The sequence below is a fragment of the Geotrypetes seraphini genome, chromosome 2 (assembly GCF_902459505.1).
Source record: "Geotrypetes seraphini chromosome 2, aGeoSer1.1, whole genome shotgun sequence".
Lineage (NCBI taxonomy): Eukaryota > Metazoa > Chordata > Amphibia > Gymnophiona > Dermophiidae > Geotrypetes > Geotrypetes seraphini.
Window position 1 is genome coordinate 13,649,043 of NC_047085.1, and position 25,279 is coordinate 13,674,321.

Consider the following 25,279-nt stretch of genomic DNA (forward strand, 5'->3'; position numbering starts at 1 on the left):
ATGTTGAAAAGGAATGGACCCAGGACCGAGCCCTGCGGCACTCCACTGGTCACCTCCGATGTTTTAGAGAGGGTACCATTAATCACCACCCTCTGAAGTCTGCCACTCAGCCAATCATTGACCCATGCAGTTAGTGTCTCTCCTAACCCCATCGATTCCATCTTGCTTAGCAGCCTGCGGTGTGGGACACTGTCAAAAGCTTTACTGAAGTCCAGGTACACGACGTCCAAAGACTCTCCCAAGTCCAACTTTCTTGTTACCCAGTCAAAGAAGCTGATGAGATTGGATTGGCAGGACCTACCCTTGGTGAATCCATGCTGACTGGGATCCCGAAGATTCCCTTCATTCAAGATCGTGTCCAATTTGCTTTTAATTAGTGTTTCCATGAGTTTGCACACTATTGATGTGAGACTCACCGGTCTATAATTCGCAGCCTCTGCCCTGCAACCCTTTTTATGCAGAGGAACGACATTAGCTAATTTCCAGTCCAGGGGAACTTTCCCCTTACTTAGGGAGAGATTGAATAGCTCAGCCAATGGTTTCGCCAGGACATCGCTCAATTCTCTGAGCATTCTTGGGTACAAATTGTCTGGTCCCATGGCTTTGTTCACCTTGAGTCTTGCCAGTTCACTGTAAACTTCACCTGGTGTGAACTCAAAATTCTGAAACGGGTCTTCTGTGCTTTGTGTTGCCTTCAACTGCGGACCGTGTCCCGGTGCCTCACAGGTGAAGACTGAGCAGAAGTATTCATTCAGTAGTTCGGCTTTATCGGTATCTGCTTCCACATAACTTCCGTCCGATCTTCTAAGGCGTACTATCCCGCCTGTGTTCCTTTTTCTGTCACTAATGTACCTGAAGAAGAATTTGTCCCCCTTTTTATTGTTTTTTGCCAGAATTTCTTCCACTCGAAGTTTTGCCTCCCTAACTGCCATTTTGACCGCTGTAGACCTGGTCCTATATTCTACCTTTGCCTCTCTTTTCTCCGTGCGCTTGTAGGAGAGAAACGCTTTTTTCTTCTCCTTAATGAGGTGCGAGATCTCCGCGGTGAACCATTGGGGTTTATTGTTTCTTTGTTGTTTATTTACTGATTTTATGAAGCGGCTAGTTGCTTCATGTATGGTTGATTTCAGTGTTAACCACTTAGCTTCTACATCATCGGTCTCCGCTTGGTCCTGCAGCGTCCGATGGACGAAATCTCCCATGCGTGCGAAGTCTGTGCCCCAGAAATTGAGTACCTTTGTTTTCGTGTTTGATCTAGGGAAGCCTTTCCTAAGGTTGAACCATATTATGTTGTGGTCGCTGGAGGCTAGCGTATCTCCTACTGAGACCTCTGAGACGCTTTCCCCGTTGGTGAGTACCAGGTCGAGGATCGTCTGGGCCCTAGTGAACTGGATTCCGTCTGCAGATGGCACGCATCCATGGGCACACTACCTACTTGTCTAGAATGCCTCACTTATTTACTGGAAAAGAGCTTACCAGGGTAAGTACATAATCTCTTTTTAGGAAATGGCAGGTGAGAAAGCTCTAAATTGCCCATCTAGTTTGCCCAGCAGTGATATTGCACTTTGGGTAGATGTAGTGTACGAATGAATTCCCATATAGCTCCCAACCCACAAGGCCTTCTCCCTGGTGGCCATCATCTAACCTTTCAGAGTAATACCTTTACCTTTCAAGATTGCGTCTGCTATGTCAGTCATGTTACCCCCAGGGCTTTCTCATAGATATAATGGTTTTAGGGTTGATGCTGTCAAGTTTGCATGGAAATGAGATATCAAATATTTCCCTGCTTCTTTAAGGTAAAAGGTGTACCCAATGATGCTGGCTTCTGTGAACCATTCCCTCTACCTAACACTCCGAACACTCCGAACCAGACATCAAACATGAAGCTCTCCCTGCATACACACAAACTAGCCACCCTCCTGATAATCCTCCTCATCTCTAGCTGGAAAACAACAGCATACAACTTACCCACCACAACCTCAACCGCCAGTACAACCAACTTCCAAATTCCCAACAGAAGAATACTCACATCAAGAAACCCGAACCACCACACCAGCACTCAACAACCCATCAATGTTATCTGGAGAAGAAGATCAACACCTCCGAAAACAAAATCTCACCCAACTCCCACAACACTCATATACCCGGAAACAACTTACATTCCCCAGACCAACACGACCTCCCTTACTTGTGCCTATGTTAACATCAGATCTCTAGGACCCAAAACAGAAAACATAAAAAATTGGCTAAAAACAGAAAAACTTGACTGCCTATTCCTCACTGAAACCTGGTTAACCTCAGACACAGACCCTAGAATAAAAGAAGTATGCCCGCCAGGATACAAAATAACAGTAACCTGCAGAGAGAAAAAAAGAGGAGGAGGACTAGCAATAATATTCAAGAACTCCCTAACTCTAAACATTCTTGAGAAAACATCCACTCCACAAATGGATTTCCTAGCGTGTCAACTCACAAACCCAACACTAAAAAACTCTCTAAACTGCTTGCTCTGCTACATAACACCAGGAAACTGGACCACAGTGAGACCTGAATTCGAAAACTTCATCTACCTAAACTCACTAACAGCTGAATATAACCTCATCCTAGGAGACCTAAACCTACACCTAGAAGACACAACCTCCACACCAACAAATAACTGTCTATCCTTCCTCAATGCCTTATCCTTCCAGATCCTAAACCCACAAACCACCCATGAAAAAGGTCATCAACTGGACATTGCTGCATTCATGTCTCACCAACCATCCAATCCAGCAATCCAAACTCCTAACGGAACATGGTCCCCATCCCTATGGTCAGACCACTACATTTATAACTTCAACATCAATTGGACCAAGACCAAACACACACCTCAATCAAAAAAAAACCACTTATACCTCACGCAAACATATCGACCCAACCATTTTCTGGTCAAATGTAGACGAAACTATCCAAGACTGCGACCCAAAAAACTTCATCTCCCACTGGAAAAATGTATCCACCAACATCCTTGATGATCTGGCACCCCTACAAACCAAAACCAGAACCAGCAGGAAATCAGACCAATGGTTTGATAATGAATTACTCCAACTCAAAAGACAGTGTAGAAGATTAGAAAGAAAATGGAGAAAAAAGAACCAAGATCAAACAAAAACCGACTGGAAAAAAATCAACAAACAATACAAAAAGCTACTAAAAGATAAGAGGAAAAGCTACTATACTAATCTCATAGGCACGGAAACCCAAGATTCCAAAAAAATATTCCAAATCCTGAAAGAATTAACAGACACCAAACCATACACTACCACCACGAACACACCTCCACCATCACCCACCCTCTTAGCAGAACACTTCAAGAACAAAATCACCAACACCAGAGCCACACTCATCCTTAACCCATCCCATCAAAATCCAATCACAATCCACCCTACAGGAAAAGAGGCAATCGCAGCAGACAGAATTTGGACTCAATTCCCTAACATACAATGGTCAGAATTCAACAAATTCTACAAAAAATACAGCCATGCCTCCTGTGACCTCAACCATTGCCCCTCATATCTCCTTACCACCTCTAGTGTAAAATTCCGCACCATAACTCTACAATGGATCCAAATCACGCTCACAGAAGGCACATTCCCTGCTGACCTCAGCGAAATTGTCATCACCCCAATCCAAAAAGACCCAAAAGCACCACAAAACCTCCCATCTAACTTTAGACCTATAGCCTCAATTCCGCTATATGTCAAAATTATAGAAGGCCTAGTAGCCAAACTCCTCACCAATTACATAGAGGACCATAACCTACTCCACCCCATGCAATCAGGCTTCAGAACAAACTTCAGCACAGAGACACTACTAGGCTCCCTTATGGATACCGTCAGACAACAACTTAGTACAGGGAAAAAAATGCTACTCATTCAACTGGACCTATCGGCGGCATTCGACCTAGTAGACCACAACATCCTCCTACAGATCTTAGATGCAATAGGCATCTCAGACAAAGTATACCGTATTTTCGCGGATATAACGCGCGCGTTATACGTGATTTTACGTACCGCGCATACCCCTCGCGCGTTATATGCCTGAGCGCGGTATACAAAAGTTTTTAAACATAGTTCCCACCCCGCCCGACGCCCGATTCACCCCCCCAGCAGGACCGCTCGCACCCCCACCCCGAACGACCGCTCGCACGCGCTCCCACCCGCACCCGCATCCACGATCGGAGCAAGAGGGAGCCCAAGCCCTCTTGCCCGGCCGACTCCCCGACGTCCGATACATCCCCCCCCCGGCAGGACCACTCGCACCCTCACCCCGAAGGACCGCCGACTCCCCAACAATATCGGGCCAGGAGGGAGCCCAAACCCTCCTGGCCACGGCGACCCCCTAACCCCACCCCGCACTACATTACGGGCAGGAGGGATCCCAGGCCCTCCTGCCCTCGACGCAAACCCCCTCCCCCCAACGACCGCCCCCCCCCAAGAACCTCCGCCCGTCCCTCAGCCGACCCGCGACCCCCCTGGCCGACCCCCACGACACCCCCACCCGCCTTCCCCGTACTTTGTGTAGTTGGGCCAGAAGGGAGCCCAAACCCTCCTGGCCACGGCGACCCCCTAACCCCACCCCGCACTACATTACGGGCAGGAGGGATCCCAGGCCCTCCTGCCCTCGACGCAAACCCCCCTCCCTCCAACGACCGTCCCCCCCCAAGAACCTCCGACCGACCCGCGACCCCCCTGGCCGACCCCCCCACCCCCCTTCCCCGTACCTTTGGAAGTTGGCCGGACAGACGGGAGCCAAACCCGCCTGTCCGGCAGGCAGCCAACGAAGGAATGAGGCCGGATTGGCCCATCCGTCCTAAAGCTCCGCCTACTGGTGGGGCCTAAGGCGCGTGGGCCAATCAGAATAGGCCCTGGAGCCTTAGGTCCCACCTGGGGGCGCGGCCTGAGACACATGGGCCAAACCCGACCATGTGTCTCAGGCCGCGCCCCCAGGTGGGACCTAAGGCTCCAGGGCCTATTCTGATTGGCCCACGCGCCTTAGGCCCCACCAGTAGGCGGAGCTTTAGGACGGATGGGCCAATCCGGCCTCATTCCTTCGTTGGCTGCCTGCCGGACAGGCGGGTTTGGCTCCCGTCTGTCCGGCCAACTTCCAAAGGTACGGGGAAGGGGGGTGGGGGGGTCGGCCAGGGGGGTCGCGGGTCGGTCGGAGGTTCTTGGGGGGGGCGGTCGTTGGAGGGGGGGGTTTGCGTCGAGGGCAGGAGGGCCTGGGATCCCTCCTGCCCGTAATGTAGTGCGGGGGGGGGTTAGGGGGTCGCCGTGGCCAGGAGGGTTTGGGCTCCCTTCTGGCCCAACTACACAAAGTACGGGGAAGGCGGGTGGGGGTGTCGTGGGGGTCGGCCAGGGGGGTCGCGGGTCGGCTGGGGGACGGGCGGAGGTTCTTGGGGGGGGGCGGTCGTTGGGGAGAGGGGGTTTGCGTCGAGGGCAGGAGGGCCTGGGATCCCTCCTGCCCGTAATGTAGTGCGGGGTGGGGTTAGGGGGTCGCCGTGGCCAGGAGGATTTGGGCTCCCTCCTGGCCCAATATAGTCGGGGAGTCGGCGGTCCTTCGGGGTGGGGGTGCGAGTGGTCCTGCCGAGGGGGGAGAAGAATCGGACGTCGAGGGGGGGCATCAGGCTTTCAGGATGGGGACAGGACTTCAAGGGGGGACAGGCAGACCTTCAAGGGGGGACAGGCAGACCTTCAAGGGGGGACAGGACTTCAAGGGGGGACAGGCACGGAGAGGCGGGGCAGTGCACCGAAAGTCAGGGCGGGTGAACGGTGAGTCGGGGCAACCAGAGGAGAGTCGGGGCAGTGCACCGAAAGTCAGGGTGAGTCGGGGCAACCAGATGAGAGTCGGGGAGGGCGAAAGGAGAGTCGGGGTGGCCAGAGGAGAGTCGGGCAGCATGCGCGTTATATGCCTGAGCGCGGTATAGAAAAGTTTTTGTACATATCATCGTGATTTCTGCGCGCTATACCCCTGTGCGCGTTTTACAATGGTGCGCGTTATATCCGCGAAAATACGGTACTCCTGGTTTGAAGGATTCCTAAAACTCAGAACCTACAGTGTAAAATCAAACAAAGAAAAGTCAGAATCCTGGTCAAACCCCTGCGGCGTACCACAAGGATCTCCACTATCCCCTACCCTCTTCAATCTCTACACTGCTTCTCTAGGAACGCATCTGGATAATCTAGGCATAACCTCCTATAGTTATGCGGATGACATCACCATCCTCGTCCCATACGATCATTCTAAACCTACCATGACAGACAAACTTCACCAAACACTTGAAGCAGTCACAACCTGGATGGAAAATCACAAACTTAAACTCAACCAAGACAAAACCAAATTCATCCTCCTAGAAAATGACAAGATCCAAACCACAACCAGCCTAGACATAAACACAACCAAATACCCCATCCAAACCACCATAAAACTACTAGGCATGACCATAGACAGATGCTGCACAATGCAACCGCAAATAAATAAAACAATTCAAAAATCATTCGCAATCATGAGAAACCTGAGACAAGTCCGAAAATTCTTTGAAAGAACACAATTCCAACTTATAGTACAATCCCTAATACTAGGTATATTGGACTACTGTAACATACTCTTCCTTCCATGTCCTGCAACCACGATAAGACAACTCCAAACAATCCAAAATACAGCTTTGAGATTCATCTACTCATTGAAAAAACATGACCACATCACTGAAGCCTTCGTCAACTCACACTGGCTCCCAATCCAAGAAAGAATCCAATTCAAATTCTACTGCATATTATTTAAAACCCTACACGGAGACAGCCCATCATACCTGAACAATCGCCTCATTCAAGCACCCAGTACCAGACACAGAAAAACGCACTCCCCATTCATACCCCCCCCAATCAAAGAAGTAAAAAGAACAAAACTACACGACGGCCTCCTGGCCACCCAAGCCGCAAGACTGGACAACCAGATCTCCAACCTTCTGATGACCACCCCAGACTATAGGACGTTCAGAAAAGAAATAAAAACCACACTTTTCAAGAAATTCCTGAAACAGCAATAACAACACGACCTCTAAATGCTCCTAAGATCTACAACTTACCTCTCTAGCAAATCAATGTAACTCTGTCTTTTTTAAATTAACCTTTTGTAATCCGCCTTGAACCGCAAGGTAATGGCGGAATAGAAATCCCTAATGTAATGTAATGTAATACTGTTCTCTTCCCATGAAATAAAGATGCGTAGTCACTTAGGAAGGTGTGCTGATTAGACACAGGGGCCTGGGCTGGAATTGTGATCTGTCAGGCCTAGAAGAACGCGCTCTTTCTCAGTGATTGAGGCTCTCTTCTGGCTTCTCCTGATGGCTGCAGTCTCTCCTTTGCATCAGCTTCTGATAAGACTAATCAGTTGCCTACATAGCTGCTGCTTTCTCCTGGTAACCTTTGCATGCTGACTAAATGCAAAAGTGCCAAAAACCAAACAAATCTACTTAGTGTAGTGCAATCCTATCTATAATCTTCTTTATGTTCTGCCATAAGAAGCAATGTATTTTTTGTAGCAATTTCAAGCAATATTATGATATAGCTAAAATACTCTCTGCCACACTCCATTTATTGTCTTGGATAGTACATCTTGTGGGAATGACTCTTTAATAGAAAAGAATGATACTGGCAATCTGTCAGTACTTTTGTTCCCTTCTGCTGGTGTGTGGTCCCCTGGGAGCCAGAATGTGGGCTTTGCCAGGAAACACATTCACAAAAAAATGCTTAGAATTGAGACCAGCTGTCATTGCATCACATGGTGTCAACCCAATCAAACAACATTGAATGCTTCAAAAATGTTCTGTTGAGGCTAAACTAATTCAATCAACATTCATAACAATGAAAAGACTATCACAAAAATCCCCACCCTTAAACTGACATGCTAGATGTACATCCCTTTTATTTGAGACATTATCAGCAAAACTATGGGATGAACGTAGAAGATCTCTAATCAGAAAATAATGGGTATATATTGAAGGAACTAAGGCCGGTACTGGGCAGACTTGCCCCATATATGGACATTCAGTTGAGGACGGGCTGGGGAGGGCTTCGATGGTTAAGGTGGGCTTGAGTGAGCTTTGACGGAGACTCCAGTAGATAGAACCTAAACACACTACTGGGCAGAGCTCTGGGTTTCTGGCCCAGAAATATCTAAGAAAAAATTTAAATTAAATCATTAATTTATAGAGTGTGTATGATTGGGCAGACTGGATGGACCATTCGGGTCTTTATCTGCTGTCATTTACTATTTTACTATGTAAGACAGAGAAGAACTGAGAGTGAGAAGATCATAAAAACACCATCCAGGTGAGGTTCTCTGCTCTTGACCATACTCTAACCTAAGGTTGATGACACAAAGCAGTATCACAAAGTGATGTGATCAGAAAAGTTTGTAATTGGCCATATCCCATGGTAATGCAACTGATGATAGGGGGTTGCTTCTTCAGCCTTAAGGTTTGAACTAGAACTTTCTGCAAGACTAGATCATACCCACCGTATAATGAAACTTCTTCATACCCTTTGGAAGTTGGGATACCTTCAATTCACATAGTGCTATAGTATAGTAGATGGGTTCTGATAATGCCAATAGGCAGTAAGAAGATTTTTAAATAAATTCTAGTAAAGACCAGTTGGCTCACCCACTCTGTCTAGGTTTTTTGTGCTAAGTTATTGTCAAGTTGCCAGACGAACAGTAGAGCTTGACTGCATTATCTTATCTTTTCTCTGCCATCCTATGTACTGTAAATGCTCCAGCTAGGGTTTGAGCAAGATGACACTCTTCCCCTGGGTTCTGTGAAGCCTCCTGGAGCCTGAAAAGGATCAGGCATGACTTCCACCATTCCTTCTACTAAGTGGAAAAGGGCTAAATCCCCTCCTTATATGCCTCAAGTTCTGTACATTATTAGTCTCTGGCAACCTAGATTAAGAGCAAATTGCAGCTCTACACTCTTGAAGAGCGTAGGGAGAGGGGAGACATGATTGAGACATTTAAGTACATCACGGGACGGGTCGAGGTGGAAGATGATATCTTTCTTCTCAGGGGACCCTCGACCACAAGAGGACATCCGCTCAAACTCAGGGGAGGGAAGTTTCGTGGAGACGCCAGGAAGTACTTCTTCACGGAGAGAGTGATCGAGCATTGGAACAAGCTTCCAGTGCAGGTGGTCGAGGCACGCAGCATCCCAGACTTCAAGAACAAATGGGATACCTATGTGGGATCCCTACGAGGGTCATGCCAAGGGATAGGGTCACTAGGACTTGAATGAGCGGGTCAGTAGAGTGACAGTATAATTACAATTATACTTAAGGGGTCAGAAGACTTAAGAGGGTGGGTAAATAGTGTGGGCAGACTTGATGGGCTATATAGCCCTTATCTGCCGTCATCTTTCTATGTTTCTAAGAGGGAAAAGTGAGTGTGTGTGTATTTGAGTGTCCACTGTTGATGCACATAAAGAACCAAATGGCACATCCAGCCTGCCCAGTTGAGGGACAGACACATACAAATTCCAATATGGAACCTCATATCTTGCACATCCCGCTCTCCAGTTTCCTCGCCATTACCGTCACTTTTTAGGAACGCAACTTCAGCTCCGTGCATCTTTCTTCTCAGTCTCTTGTCACAATACTGCAGGCTCCGATCACTCAGCTCTGACCTCCCATGTCTTACCACCAAACTGCTTTAATTATCTAAGGATCCCTGTTACCTTTTTCATATTAACTTGTCAGCTTTCCTTTCTTCCTCAATCCCAGTTCTTTCCTCTTCCCTTTAATGTGAAATTGCAGTTACATCTTTTCTGTACCAGCTAACAGAAGAGCCCCTGCTCACTGCTGCCTCCTCCTAGCAAAAACACCTCTGTATTTTCTGTCTTGCACAAGCTCATGCAAGTGCATCGCAGGGTGACTGCGCTGAGATTTGTGTTAGAGGCATGGTCAGTGCTAGAATATTAAGCATTCTGTAAGAATCTTACAACATAAGATGACAAATCTTGTCTCTTTTTAATATACTTTGCTGAATTTTATTGTTCTTCAACCTTTTTACACCTATGGACCGGCAGAAATAAAAGAATTATTTTATGGATCGGCAAATTACTAAGACTGAAATAAAAACCACTACCCTCTGCGTCCTTGTCCCTTTGTACCCCTGTGATCAGTATTGCCCTTCTGTGTCCCCATCCAGCATTCCCCCTCTGTGTCGGTCCCTATTCTCCATGAACAGCATCTCTTCTCTGGGCATCATCTCTCTTTTCTTTTCTGCCCGGAGCCCAGGCCCCCCACCCTATGGCTTGCATGCCTTCCTTCCTCTCCCTCCTTGTCCCCCATCCACCAATTCACTCTCTCTTCCCCCTTCTCCACTGCCCTCCCCACAGTTCAGCATCATCTCTCCTTCTCCCTCTCTCCAGGTCCAGTAGTAGCTCTCCCATTCTTTTCCTCTGTCCAATAGCAGCTCCCACTTCACTATCCTCCATTTCCAGTCTAGTGTGGCAACTCCCCTGACCAGCAGAAGCACTGTCCCCTTCCCCCCCCAACCAGCTCTAGCTCTCCTTCCCTTTTCACCCTACCAGCAATAGCTCCCCTTTCCACCTCCAACCAGTGGCAATAGCACGTTTCCTTACCAGAACTAGCAGTAGATCATTGTTTTAACTTGCCTGCAGCAGTGTCAGTAACGTCAGCACAATGATTCACTTAGGCAGCCTTGGGTCCTTTGATGGGTCGCACCCACCTCTGAGGAAAGAGGAAGTTGCATCATCAGAGGCGGGCCGCAACTCAGCAAAAGTCCCAAGGCTGCCTAAATGAATCACTGCTCTGACACTACTGGCACTGCTGCAGGGGCTGAGGGGAGGGGAGAAAGCCACTGTTATACGGGTACCCAGCTCATCGGGCCCCCCTGATCTCCTCGGGCCCGAGGCATGTGCCGGCCCTGCACGGACCGGCAAGAAATTTTTGAGGACCGGCAGTTGAAGAACTCTGATGTACACCACCTTGACAGCCTTGCTTTAGGCAGTTCATCAAATAAGTTGCCATCCTGGGACAGACCAAAGGTCCATCGAGCTCACTATCTTGTTTCCAACAGTGGTCAATCCAGGTCACATATACCTGGGAAGATCCCAAAAAAGTAAAACAGATTTTATACTGCTTATCCTAGAAATAAACAGTAGATTTTCCCAGATCCACCTTAATAATGGCTTATAGATTTTTCTTGTAGGAAATTCTGCAAACCTTTTTTAAACCCGCTAAGCCAGGGATCTCAAAGTCCCTCCTCGAGGGCCGCAATCCAGTTGGGTTTTCAGGATTTCCCCAATGAATATGCACTGAAAGTAGTGCATGCACATAGATTTCAGGCATACTCATTGGGGAAATCCTGAAAACCCGACTGGATTGCGGCCCTCGAGGAGGGACTTTGAGACCCTTGCACTAAGCTAACTGCTTTCACCAGTTCTCCGACAGAGAATTCTAAAGTTTAACTACACACTGAGTGAAGAAATATTTTCTCTGGCTTTATTGCATGCCTCCTAGTCCTAGTTTTTTGGAATACATCTACCCATTCCATTCCACTCAGTATTTTATAGACCTTATCATATGTCCACGGAGCCGTCTCTTTTCCAGGCTGAAGAGCCCTAGTTACTGTACATTATTAGCCTTTCTTCAAAGGGAAGTTGTCCCCTCCCTTTTATCATTTTCATCGCTCTTCTTTGTACGTTTTCGAGTTCCACTATATCTTTTTTAAGATGAGGTGATCAAAATTGCATATACTATTCACATGATACAAGGGCATTATAACATTCTCATTCTTTGTTTTCCATTCATTTCTAACATTCTGTTTGCTTTCTTAGCCGCCGCACACTGAGCTGAGGGTTTCAATGTATCCTGGGCAGTGACTCCTAATGAGAAATCCTTTATCACATAGCTATAGTTAGAGTTCCTCTTTTCCACACGCATCACTTTTCACTTGCTCATGCTAAACATTATCTGCTATTTGATGGCTCATATCCCAGTCCCACTCGATGAAGTTACACAGAAATACTTTTAAAACCAATTGGAGGAAAAATTTTTCCACTCAGAGAATAGTTAAGCTCTGGAAGAGCAGATAGCGTAGCTGGTTTTAAGAAAGGTTTGGACAAGTTCCTGGAGGAAAAGTCCACAGTCTGTTATTGAGAAAGACATGGGGGAAGCCACTGCTTGACCTGGATCAGTAGCATGGAATGTGTTACTCCTTGGGTTTTGGCCAGGTACTAGTGACCTGGATTGGCCATCGTGAGAACGGGCTACTGGGCTTGATGGACCATTGGTCTGACCCAGCAAGGCTATTCTTATGTTCTTATGTCCTCTTGCAACTTTGTGTTATCATCAAATTTAATTACCTTACTAGTTGTTCCCATCTCTAGATCATTTAATAATATGTTAAACAGCACAAACTCCTGGGGATCCCCACTATCTGTCCTTCTCCATTGCTATCTTTTAACCAGTTCTTAATCCATAAATGGACATTACCTCCTATCCCATGACTTTATTTTTTCTTCAGGTTTTTTTTTTTGGCAGCATATTTTCATCGTCAAAGCACACAGCATACAGATCAAGCATTTTTGTTGCATGTGTTTGGTAACCACCATCCTAAGGGAATACTTTACGGAAAGTGTGGTGGATGCATAGAACAGCATTCCAGTGGGGGTGGGAGTGATGAGGACTGTGTCTGAATTCAACAAAGCATGGGATCTCTTAGGAAGAGGAGGAGATAGTTGACCTTTATGGAAAGTGTGGTGGATGCATGGAACAACATTCCAGTGGGGGTGGGAGTGATGAGGATTGTGTCTGAATTCAACAAAGCATGGGATCTCTTAGGAAGAGGAGGAGATAGTTGACCTTTATGGAAAGTGTGGTGGATGCATGGAACAACATTCCAGTGGGGGTGGGAGTGATGAGGATTGTGTCTGAATTCAACAAAGCATGGGATCTCTTAGGAAGAGGAGGAGATAGTTGACCTTTATGGAAAGTGTGGTGGATGCATGGAACAACATTCCAGTGGGGGTGGGAGTGATGAGGACTGTGTCTGAATTCAACAAAGCATGGGATCTCTTAGGAAGAGGAGGAGATAGTTGACCTTTATGGAAAGTGTGGTGGATGCATGGAACAACATTCCAGTGGGGGTGGGAGTGATGAGGACTGTGTCTGAATTCAACAAAGCATGGGATCTCTTAGGAAGAGGAGGAGATAGTTGACCTTTATGGAAAGTGTGGTGGATGCATGGAACAACATTCCAGTGGGGGTGGGAGTGATGAGGACTGTGTCTGAATTCGACAAAGCATGGGACAGGCTAGTGGGATCTCATAGGAAGAGGAGGAGATAGTTGACCTTTACGGAAAGTGTGGTGGATGCATGGAACAACATTCCAGTGGGGGTGGGAGTGATGAGGACTGTGTCTGAATTCGACAAAGCATGGGACAGGCTAGTGGGATCTCATAGGAAGAGGAGGAGATAGTTGACTTTTACGGAAAGTGTGGTGGATGCATGGAACAACATTCCAGTGGGGGTGGGAGTGATGAGGACTGTGTCTGAATTCAACAAAGCATGGGATCTCTTAGGAAGAGGAGGAGATAGTTGACAACGATGACTTCATTTAATCGGTTTCTCTGATTATTATAGTATCTGTTTTCAAAAGGTTTAGGCCTATTTCTCAAATTGTGCTAAATAGACCCCATTAATCTTGATGGAGTGTATTTGCCAACATGTTATCAGAACTTGATAAATAAGCCTGTCTTGAGTTAGGCACCGAAATCAGCCAGTTTGGAAACTTGCCGGGGCTCGGCAGCTAAATATAGACGCCTTAAAAGCGGATGAAAGGCACCTAGCACTGATTTTCAGCAGTAAACACCTAACCTAGGGGTCTAAATCTAAGCAAATGGATTGCAGGCTTAAATTCAGCTAAAAATACTCTCAATTTTATGAAAGACTGATCATTTTTTTGAAAACTAACCCCCTCTGGATAAAACTTACTGGAGTCAATGTTGGGGGGTGTCTCCATTTTTATAACCACCGTCCTCTGTAGCTCAGTGTTTTGACCAGTCTCCACTAGCTGTGGCAACCGTTGAAAGCCAGTACATGTGGCCTTTCAGATAGTTGTCGCTGTTGAATGATCGCTAGGGTTCTCCTCTACAAGGGCTGTGTATTACCTTATTTATTTATGTATTCATTCATTGAGAACAGTTTACATGAATTTATTCAGGTACTCAAGCATTTTTCCCAGTCTATCCCGGTGGGCTCACAATCTATCTAATTTACCTGAGGCAATGGGGGGATTAAGTGACTTGCCCAGGGCCACAAGGAGCAGCGTGGGATTGAATCCGCAACCTTAGGGTGCTGAGGCTGTAGCTTTAACCACTGCACCACTCTAGAAATCAAAATGTAGCAAAAGGGATCCAAGTGTAGGACAATCCAGCCATTGTGACATCACTGATGAGGTTGGCTCTTATTGGTGGAATGAGGCATTATGACATCACAATAACAGCTCTGATTATCAGAGGCTGAAGCTTTTTACACTATTCATTCAATTTTCTATACCGTTCTCCCAAGGGAGCTCAGAACAATTTACAGGAATTTATTCAGGTACTCAAGCATTTTTCCCCATCTATCCCGGTGGGCTCAATCTAATGTACCTGGGACAATGGGGGGGTTTAAGTGACTTGCCCAGGGTGACAAGGAGCAGCCAGGGTGCCGAGGCTGTGGCTTTAACCACTGCACCACACTCTCCCCTCATGCTTGCTGAATGAGCAGGAGCAAGGTGCAGCAGTCAGACCCTTGTCTCTTATAGGGCCACTGGGCTAGGCCTGAATGGAGTTCAAGCCCTTTTAGCTCTGTTTCTCATCTTTTCTAGTGCTCTGGCCCAGATTGATGGTACGCCTAAATTGAGGGTGGCGAGCAAAAGCAAACCTTTGAATGATGAGGATGAACCAGGACGCCATGGGTTACGAAAGCTGCCATCTTTTATCTCTCTACAGTTGACCCCTCCCTCTCCAGGCGATGAGAGCATATCTGGCAGAGTCAAGCCCAGGGAAGATGATGCAGGTGGGTGATTTTTACATGCTGGCCACCAGCTTGTCTGATCATAGTGCAATACAAAATAACTCACTTGAAACTCCCATATGGTATTTATGTTTTAATATGCTGACCTGGTGATGTGGTTTCCCAGCTCACACCTTCTCACTTTCTGGTAAATACTGTGGGGAGTTGTTTGCACATTTGGAAGGAGGGAGGAATGAGGGGTAAAGCCTGGGTTAAGCACAGAGGATCCTTAGCTGTAGGAAGTGAGGAGTAAAGCCTGGGAAAAGTACAGGGAATCCTTAGTTGTGGCAGAGAGATAAGTGAAGCCTGGGATAAGCACAAAGGATTCTCAGATGTCGGAGGAGTGAGGAGTAAAGCCTGGGATAAGCACAGAGCACTGTTAGCTGAGGAAGAGTGAGTGGGTAAAGGATGGTGTAAGCTCAGAGGATCCTTAGCTGAGTGGGGGGGGGGGGAGGTAGAGCCTGGAATAGTCCAAAACAAAGAGACTGTGGAGACCGATGTTGCTGATGTAGACAAAATCCATCCACAACTTGATAAAGAGGACCCAACACGGTCCGTGTTTCGACCCAGAGATCTTCCTCAGGGTCCTGTAGGTATGAAAGTGTGTGTTTGCATGTTGAAGATCATATCTCTTGATAATGTGCAATAGTGTAAAAGAGAAAACAGACCAAAATGTGTCTTCATTGTGTGTTTATAAAAACAGGTAAAATAGTGAATCTGTCTTAGTCCTTAAGCTGCTGAATTATAGGGCATCCAAGTGGCTAAAGGTGGCAATGGTGAGTGACGTGTCAGTGTATTAGGTCTTGTGAGGAAAATGGAGTGAGTTACGTACCCAATATGGCCTCTTCTGAGGTATGTAGATAATTTGCACCTTGAAAATCAAGTTTACTCTTTATTAATAAAAAATAGAATGTAAAACGGTGACGGGACAATCGCACGCCGGACACCAGCACGCCGACAATCAAGCGCTGACAATTCGGCACAAGACACAAGCGCGCCGCGGGAAAACTTAGTTTTAAAGAGCTCCGACGGGGGGGGTGAGTGGGGAACCCCCCACTTTACTGCATAATGTTTGCGCTGCTGTTGAGGGGTGGTGTGGGGGGGGGTTCAACCCCCCAAATTATAGCGAAAACGGAACTTTTCCCGAAAAAATCGGAAAAAGATCCGTTTTCTCTATAACGGAGGGTTCCAACCCCTCAACTCCCCCCCCAACAGCAGCGCGAACACTATGCAGTAAAGTGGGGGGGGGTTCCCCACTCACACCCCGCTTCAATGGAGGGCAGACAATGGAGGGCAGACAATTCAGTGCAAGACACCAGCGTGCTGTGGGAAAACTTAGTTTTAAAGAGTTCTGAAGCGGGGTGTGAGTGGGGAACCCCCCACTTTACTGCATACTGTTTGCGCTGCTGTTGGGGGGTGGTGTGGGAGGTTCAACCCCCCCAAATTATAGAGAAAACGGAACTTTTCCTGAAAAAAATTGGAAAAAGTTCCGTTTTCTCTATAATGGAGGGTTCCAACCTCTCAAACCTCCCCCAACAACAGCGCGAACACTATGCAGTAAAGTGGGGGGGGGGGGTTTCCCCACACACACCCCGCTTCAGAGCTCTTTAAAACTAAGTTTTCCCGCAGCACGCTGGTGTCTTGCGCTGAATTGTCTGCCCTCCATTGTCGGCATGCTGGTGTCTCGTGCGCGACTGACTATGAACCTGTAAAACAGAGGCAAACAACGTTAAGAGCAAATTTTACAAAAAAGCAATAAATCTACAGATCTGTCTGTAAAATATAGCACCTTTGAGAATCATATACCCAAAGGGACACGATGAAAAATTTCAAAATATTATCATTTCGTTGAGACTGCAGTTAAACCATTTAAAAATTGCGAGAACAACAAAGTTTTCAGGAATTTACGAAATAATTGCAGCTGGCCTAAAAGCCTAATGGAGTCGGGAAGTTCATTCCAGATCTCTACAAACTTGAAGACAAAAGATCGACTGAGCTTCCCAGCAGATTGAATTCCCTTAAAGGAAGGGAAGGCTAACTTATATTTTTGTGTGTTTCTCAAATGGCAAAGTCTGAGGGTATTTCAACATAAGGGGACAAAAGGATCAAATATTCCATAGAGGAGCTTGAAGATTATGCATGCGCATTTAGGGCTCCTTTTACAAAGGCGCGCTAGCGGTTTTGGCATGCGCTAAAATGCCACGCGCGCTAGCCGCTACCGCCTCCTTTTCAGCTAGCGCGCGCTAATCTTTGGCGTGCGTTAAAAACGCTGGTGCACCTTAGTAACAGGAGCCCTTAAACTGGATCCTAAAGCGAACTGGGAGCCCGTGAAGCTTTATCAACAAAGGGGAAACATGATCATATTTCCATTTCCCAAAAATGGGCGCCTTGACATTTAGCGTGTGCAAAATCGGTTAGTGCACCTTAATAAAAGGTTTCTCAATCCGCTAATCCATCTTAATTTCCCATACGATGATTTTACGTTGGATCTGCGTGTAGAAATTGAACTAAAGGAGTCGTCCAAATGCTCCGATTTCTCACCCTTTTACGTACAGATGATATCTTAATTCTGTCTAGAAAGAATTCCGGTCGTCACATCTCAAAAAAGATCTGGAGGGGCATTTTCGATAGGACGTCTTAAGTCTGACTTTGGATGTTTTGAGAAAGACGTCCAAAAATCGGATGGAGAAAATGCCAATTTTTGAACCTGCAAAACGTCTATCTCCGTTGGATGTCTTAACTTTTTCTTCTGAAAATGACCCAGCTAGATGTTTTGTCCAGCTAGACATCTAATTTTTGTTGCCATTATCGAAAAAAAAAAAAAAATTCCAAATTAAAACCATCCCAAATAAGCCATTTGCATGTAGGAGGGCAGAGTACGGTACTGGGGTTCAAGAAAGGATTGGACAATTTCCTGCTGGAAAAGTGGATAGAGGGGTATAGATAGAGGATTACTGCACAGGTCCTGGACCTGTTGGGCTGCCACGTGAGCGGACTGCTGGGCACGATGGACCTCAGGTCTGACCCAGCAGAGGCATTGCTTATGTTCTTAAAAATACGTGTGCAATGACTCATATATCATAAAGGTTGAAAAAACAAAACAGATCTGCCAGCGTTAAATGTATTAGTATCAAAAAATGAAAACGTAATGCCGAGCAGTGGGCCTGCTAAGGACGGAGCACAATACAGGGCAATGCAAACCTACTGTGGGTAAAGAAAGCTGATTCAAAACCAAGACATTTAACAAGCTCATAATTGAAAAACAAAATTTTTAATTGTCCCGGTTAGGAGCACCTAATACCTAAGTGGGTGTGTTTTGGAGTGGGGCCTTCTGTGTGCCGCATTTCTGATGATGTCATCAGTGCACCGAAGGCCCCAGTGAAAAGGCCACGAAGCAGCCTGTGAGTGCCTGTGGCCCGACGCTCCTCTGCCGGAAGGTATTTATGGTCATGGTTGGCAAGGATCGGTTGGGAGGGAAGGATGGAGGGCCAGTGGGGGTTTGGCTGCGGGGTGGAAGAAAGCGCGGCTGCCTACGACTAGGGCTTATTTTCGTGGCTTATATTAAGACCTACCCTGAAAATCATGCTAGGGCTTATTTGGGGGGTAGGTTTTATTTTCAGGGAAACACGGTATGTTGTCTTTATCAAATAGCTCCAAATAGGTGTCTACTTGCCTTTCACACGTTATACAGTAAAATTACCTTCAGTGAGTTTCTACGCTCTAGGATTGAGCACGTCTCGTTTCATGAGGAATCCTTGCATAGCACATCTGAATTATGAATTCCTCAACCTCCCAGTATCTTCTGGCATCACCTCTGCATCGGGAAGCAATATAAAAAAAAAATCATTTCTCATATCACATCAATTTGCACCTCTGTAATTTGCAATTCAAAGCCATTTCTCGCCGTCAGTAATATAAATAACTTTACTCAAAGCTGTGTTACTAATTCCTAGATTCAGTGTGTGGGTGAATACGCAACTCAGGAACTAATGCAGGCAACTTTGCATTTTCCTAATCGCCACTGAGAAGTGTGAAAAGAAGCAGACAAAAGATTTCTTTAGAGCTATGATGATTAGATTTGGTTTGGCTTTAGTGTATTTCTATATAAGCATAGCCATATCACTATGTGGTACAAATGTCTCCATATCCCCCCGTCACTGCTTATCACTTGTTCACATTTAATATACCACAAATAAAATTGATGTCTAAGCAGTTTGCAAATATTCATAAACTAAAGAGGAAAAAGGGGAGAGAGAGACATGAAAAGGATTATGAAGATATAGGAGAATAAAATATCAAATGGAAAGAAGAATTACTATTGTTAATTCAAGGGTAGGATGTACAAGGCAGGGAAGGGTAATGAAAAGAAAGAACAGGACAATGAAGGGAGAGTCATTGCTTTAGTAAGAAGGAACTGGCAAAAAAGGGCTGATTATATCATTGAGGTTCCAGTGAAATGCTTTAAGTCGAACCTTAAACCTAAGAGAAGAGAGCTCACTTCACAGATGCTGCATGATGGGGTGAGGGGCAAAAGAGATGCATTGGGGGAGAGGGGCAAGAGAGGAAGAAATGCTGCATGGGGGGAAGAGGGTCAAGAGGGCTTCAACAGGAACTCCAGCAATTTGGAGCATGAGGACAGTGCTGGGCAGACATCACAGAGATCCAGGAGATGAAACATCTGAGAAGAGTGAAACCGGGCCCACCATCCTTCAACACATGCCTGATACACCCGATGAGAGAGCTCAAAGGCCCAGAACTTTCCTACCTCACTGACCTTATCAATGAATCATTACAGTCCAGACATGTTCCACTTAAATGGAAACTCTCAGTCATCAGGCCCATCCTGATGAGTAAAGAAAAAAGACCTAGAAGATCCCTCCAACTACAGACCTGTGACCAACCAACTGTGGATATCTAAACTAATAGATAAGCTAGCCTTCCAACAAATATCAGACTTCCTAGAAAACTCACCAAAGCTAAACCAGGCCCAATCAGGGTTCAGAAGACACCTGAGCAGGGAAACCGTGCTAATGACAGTACAGCACTTGGTTCTCAAATACCATTCAAAAGGAGAAGACGTACTGCTGGGGTTCCTGGACCTCTCGGGAGCTTTTGACCTAGTCCTACATGCACTGGTAAAATGAAGATGCATAGAATTGGGTCTTAAAGGAAAAGTCATGGCATGGATAGAGTCCTTTCTATCCCAAAAACTAACAAGGGTAGAATGGCAGGGAAACGCAAATAACTGGAAAGAAACAGCCGTAGGTGTACCACAGAGATCTGCTATGTCACCAATGCTGTTCAACATCTTCCTCCAACCGCTGGGGAAATTCATCAGAAAACTAGGATGGGAATGTTACATCTATGCAGATGATGTCCAACTGATCATCCCGCTGAAGAAACAGGATGCGAAGACTAAACGGTGGATCAAGAGACCTAGAGAAATCTTCGGATGGTTCCAAACAAATGGACTAGTAGCTAACAAGGATTAAACGGAGCTACTTCTAATTAACAACTAACTGAATGGCAATACCATAAAATCATCCACAGAAGGGGTGAGGAACCTAGGAGTATGGCTGAACCCGAACCTAGACATAACGTTACAGATCAAATGCATCGTGAAAAATACTTATGGCAAACTCTACTGGGCAAACCCTACCTCACCCATCAAGCAATGTCCAACGTAATAATAACCCTGGTAGTCTCAGTCTTTGACTACTGCAATTCAATCCTGCTGGGCGTTCCGAAGTACATGATCAGGCAGATTCAAAGGTACAAAACAGAGCTGCAAGATTTCTGCTGGGAAAATCGAAGCAGATGAGTATCACCCTGCTACTAAGTTACACTAGCTTCTGATTGAAAGCAGAGTGAAATTCAAGATCTTATTGCTGACACACAAAATCATTCATCTCTCAGACACGCAATATCTAGTGTCCAGGCTACATTACCATACACGAGCATTAGCCCTGCACTCGAGCCAAGAATACCTGTTGGAAGTACCATCCTCCAGAGACATCAAACACAAAAGCGTAAGGACAAGAATGTTTTCATTGATGACTTCAAGGTGGCGGAACTCCCAAAGCAATTAAAACTAGAAAAGGACACCAGAAAGTTCAAGAAAGGAATAAAGACCATCCTCTTCACAGACTAATTTAACTAATAAAACAGCATAAAGGAGCCAGCTGGCTTGCCCGCATTAGGAATGCAACATAGAACATGATACAGGTATTATGTGTGCAAATAAGTAGGATTTAGTATGAACATAGTACACGATACTAGTATTATAATGTGTATACAGTATATGTAGGATGATTGACTATGGTATAAATGTGTCTATATTAAAAACCAACTCAAAAAATGCTATCTCATGCCAACTGCTTTGAATTGACTCCTCACTGTCATTAGTAGCGGTATAGAAGCTTTTGATAAACAATGAGATGGTTCAGATAGGCTGGAGTAAGCTTCAACGGCACCCTAAGGACAGTATCGGGTGGACTTCTAAGGTCTATGGCCCGGAAATAACAAAGAAAACGACACTTTAATCATGAAATTGTAATGCATGTAATTATAGGGCAGACTGGATGGACCATTTAGGTCTTTATCTACTGTCATTTACTATGTTACCTTTGTATTCATATTCTGTGATCACAGGGAATTTCAGTGAGATAGAAAAGCTTTGAACCCCTGATTCCCTGGTTCTTAGACTGTTGTTTTAATAACACGCTGCCTTCTTTCAACTCCCTCCCCTTTCCGTTTCATTCCCTAAACAAGCACCATTAGTAGATGCTGTGTTATACACATCCCCTTCCACATTCGTGGTTTCACCAATCGCGGTTTTTCATTTGAAGCTCCACCCCCAAAATTACATCTGAGAAAATCGCCGGGAGCAGCGTTGTACAGAGGAAATCACTGATCTTTCTTCAAAGGAACAGGTCAGTTATTTGCGGTTGCATCATATTCTCTAGGCTTTTGTAACGGAAAACCGTGAATAACATACGAAAACTTATTTGCGGTTTTTCTGTATTCACTGACTTGTTATTCCCTTATCACCGCGAATGTGGAGGGGGAAATGTAGAGTTATCGAAATACAGATAGCAAAATGAACATATGTATTAAACGCCAGTTGCAGCATAGGCTGAAAATTTGCCCACAGAGTGGAGGAAGAACAGTGAGATTTGAAACGACGGCAGGCACTGAGTCCTTATTACCTACTGATAAGTGTGTAGTGTGGCTTGAAGCCAAAGCGAGGGAATGCTGTGGTTGATAGCAACAGCATAAACATCCCTTTTTACCCTTATGGGAACCAGCCAGGCTTCATACAAAGCGGAAAATCTGATCTAGCCTGTTCGTGACCCTCCCAGCCCTGTTTCTGTATCTCAACTAGATTCTCAGCTCCTCTAAGCAGGGACTGCCTTCTGTGAATAGCTGTATCATGATGTATACTGTATATCTACACTGTGAACTGAAACACCCCCCCCCCCCAAAAAAAAAAAAAAATATGTTTTTTGTTGTATCTTCCACAGAACTTGGCTGGTTCTTATGAAATTTAGTGGGCCGTATCCTGAATGAAGTTGATGTAACATGTCACTATTTCCCACTGCACCACAACTTGTGAAAGTGAATTGTGAACTGAATAAAAACACATCAAAAAGTTTTATGGCATATTGTGCAGAAAAATGTAAAGTCAAAAAGTAATGTTTCAATTAAGCAGATGTTCGAAGTGCGCTCCCTTTGCACAAAGACATACCCTCAGCCTTAGCCGCCACTGATCTATGAACTTGTCAGTGACGCTCTGCTTCAGCTCGGCCCAAACAGAGATGAGGTGTTGGTTAAGGTCTTTAACGTCAGATATCGCTGTCTGGTACATGCGTTCCTGTATCAGCTCCTAGATCTGGTAGTCGACTGGGTTTAGGTCTGGTGAATTCGCAGGCCAGAGGTCTGAACTAATGACCCGATGTAGCAGTTCTACGGTGTCCTTTGCCTGATGTGCTGGGGCATTGTCCTGTTGGAAGATAAAGTAGTCTCCCAACATGTGACAGATCGCTGGCAACGGCTTCTGTGTAGAGGATGTCCTGATAGTATGCACCTTTGATCTTAACCCTAGAAGGTTATTGCGGAATCCACCGTTCTAGGATTTAAAAGCAAACTAGATGCACATCTCCTTACGAGAGGCATAGAGGGATATGGGTGACTAAAATTACACCAGGTGTACACCTGGCTGGGCCTCCGCATGTGTGGATCGCCGGACTTGATGGACCGAAGGTCTGATCCGGAGATGGCGCTTCTTATGTTCTTATGTCTATGAATCTGAGTTTTGAGATTGCGACCAAGACCATGACTGATTGGCTGAAGGTCGGGCAGGTTCATAGTAGGCATTTGGCATTAACCTCACGCTTCAGTGTTGTTGAAGGCACGTACTGGTGATCATTCTGTGTGTGTTAATCGATGGAGCTGCTATAAATATCTTTTCATCTGTAAACCAGATGAAGCTGACAGTGTGTTCCAGGTTCTTAGTCAAAAGTTGCTTGCGCCATTTCAGGCATGTGTCTTTGTTGTGCAAAGTTAACTCTTGGGCACAACACTTTAATTTCAGATCGTCTTGAATTATCCTAACCAAAGTTGTTTGGCTTATTCCTGCTTCTCTTGCTATTTAGCAGGTTGTTTGATGTGTTTACCACATGTCCGACCAGTAGTCCATCGCGCCCAGCAGTCCGCTCACGCGGCGATCCCCAGGTCAAAGACCAGCGCGCTAACTGAGACTTACCTGTGTACATTCTGGTTCAGCAGGAACTTGTCCAACCTTGTCTTGAATCCCTGGAGGGTGTTTTCCCCTATAACAGCCTCCGGAAGAGCGTTCCAGTTCTCTACCACTCTCTGGGTGAAGAAGAACTTCCTTACGTTTGTATGAAATCTATCCCCTTTTAACTTTAGAGAGTGCCCTCTCGTTCGTTTTTTCGGTTTACAGTGTTGTAGTGCTATGAAGATGATCAATGGTGGTAGTCAGAAGGTATGTTATATCTGGCCTTTAGTGACTCTAAAGGAAAAGTGGGATGGCACTCAAGTGACATAATCAAAGAGCAGGTCCAGCACTGGCACTTCAATTAAAAGATATCTGCTGGTGGTGGTGCTGAATTTATGAATAATATGGTCAACATACTGGCACTGTCTGTCTAGTTGAAGCCTTCAGATACTAATGCTGAATATCGAGATTATTTTCAGCCGCAGTGCTGGTGTTTAAATGAAATGCTGCCTGCCAAAGCTGAATATTGACCCGTGAGAAGTCACTTATCAGCATGCTGCTAATTATACTTAGACTAATTATATTTTTTGATTTGAGGGGAAGGGGGTGGGTGGAACTGCTCGGTCACACCCCTCACAGCTATTGGCAGCACTGCGCTTATCGGAGTAAGTTCCGAGCCCTAGAGAGAAGTGGTTTTTCTTTGTTTCGGGCTGGTAGCGTCTTCCCCCTTGCTAGCTATCCTTTCTGCAGTGATCATTGCCTCTCCCGGCTCTCTTCCTGCCGAGTTCTTCAGTGTTGCTCTTGGCCTTGGTTCAGCTGCTTTTGATCTCTGTAGCCAGGCGACTGCTGTCCGCCTTCTGCCCTATAGCCTCAGGCCAGCCAGTGGGCTTTAATCTGTGCTTTGAAGACAGAGCTCTTAATCCACAAAACGAAAGCTGTTGAAATGCAGCAAATTGAGCATGTCAGTCTGGACTGACTCTCCATTTCTGATCAGTCAGGCAGTCTGATCTTCTCAGAGCTTGCAATAGCACAGCACAGTTCAGAAGCAGGAATATATCCTGAAGTCTGCTTTTTGTAGGGTTTTGGAATTGCCCAGTTAAATGGAACTCATGCTCATAATTCACTGTCTTGCTTGACTGGAGAGCTCCCTGCTGCTTTTGCCGGGGGGGGGGGGGGGGGGGGTGCTGCCACTGTATTCCAGGAGCAGCAGAGCACTAGATTCTGACATCATATCCTCAGTATCCTGCCATCAACTGTACCAAACTACTCGAAAGACACACTTGCACAGCTTACTAAGTCCACTCCTTGAGGCCCCCACATTGATCAAGAATGAATAAGGATGAGATACCTGCATACTTGTGATCTAAGAACCTAGTTAATTTCCATCTGTTTGTGTACTAATCCCCAGACTCCCGAGAATGGA

The 25,279-nt window shown here is 45.9% G+C and overlaps 1 protein-coding gene across 1 annotated transcript in view; it reads left to right on the forward strand.

Moving 5' to 3' along the window:
- Positions 1-25,279, forward strand: part of ZC3H3 (zinc finger CCCH-type containing 3) — a 577,187-nt gene that overhangs the window by 516,476 nt on the left and 35,432 nt on the right. The window contains exon 11 of the mRNA XM_033934356.1: positions 14,929-15,119. Within this exon, the coding sequence (XP_033790247.1) occupies positions 14,929-15,119 (191 nt within the window). The remainder of the gene's footprint in view (positions 1-14,928; positions 15,120-25,279) is intronic.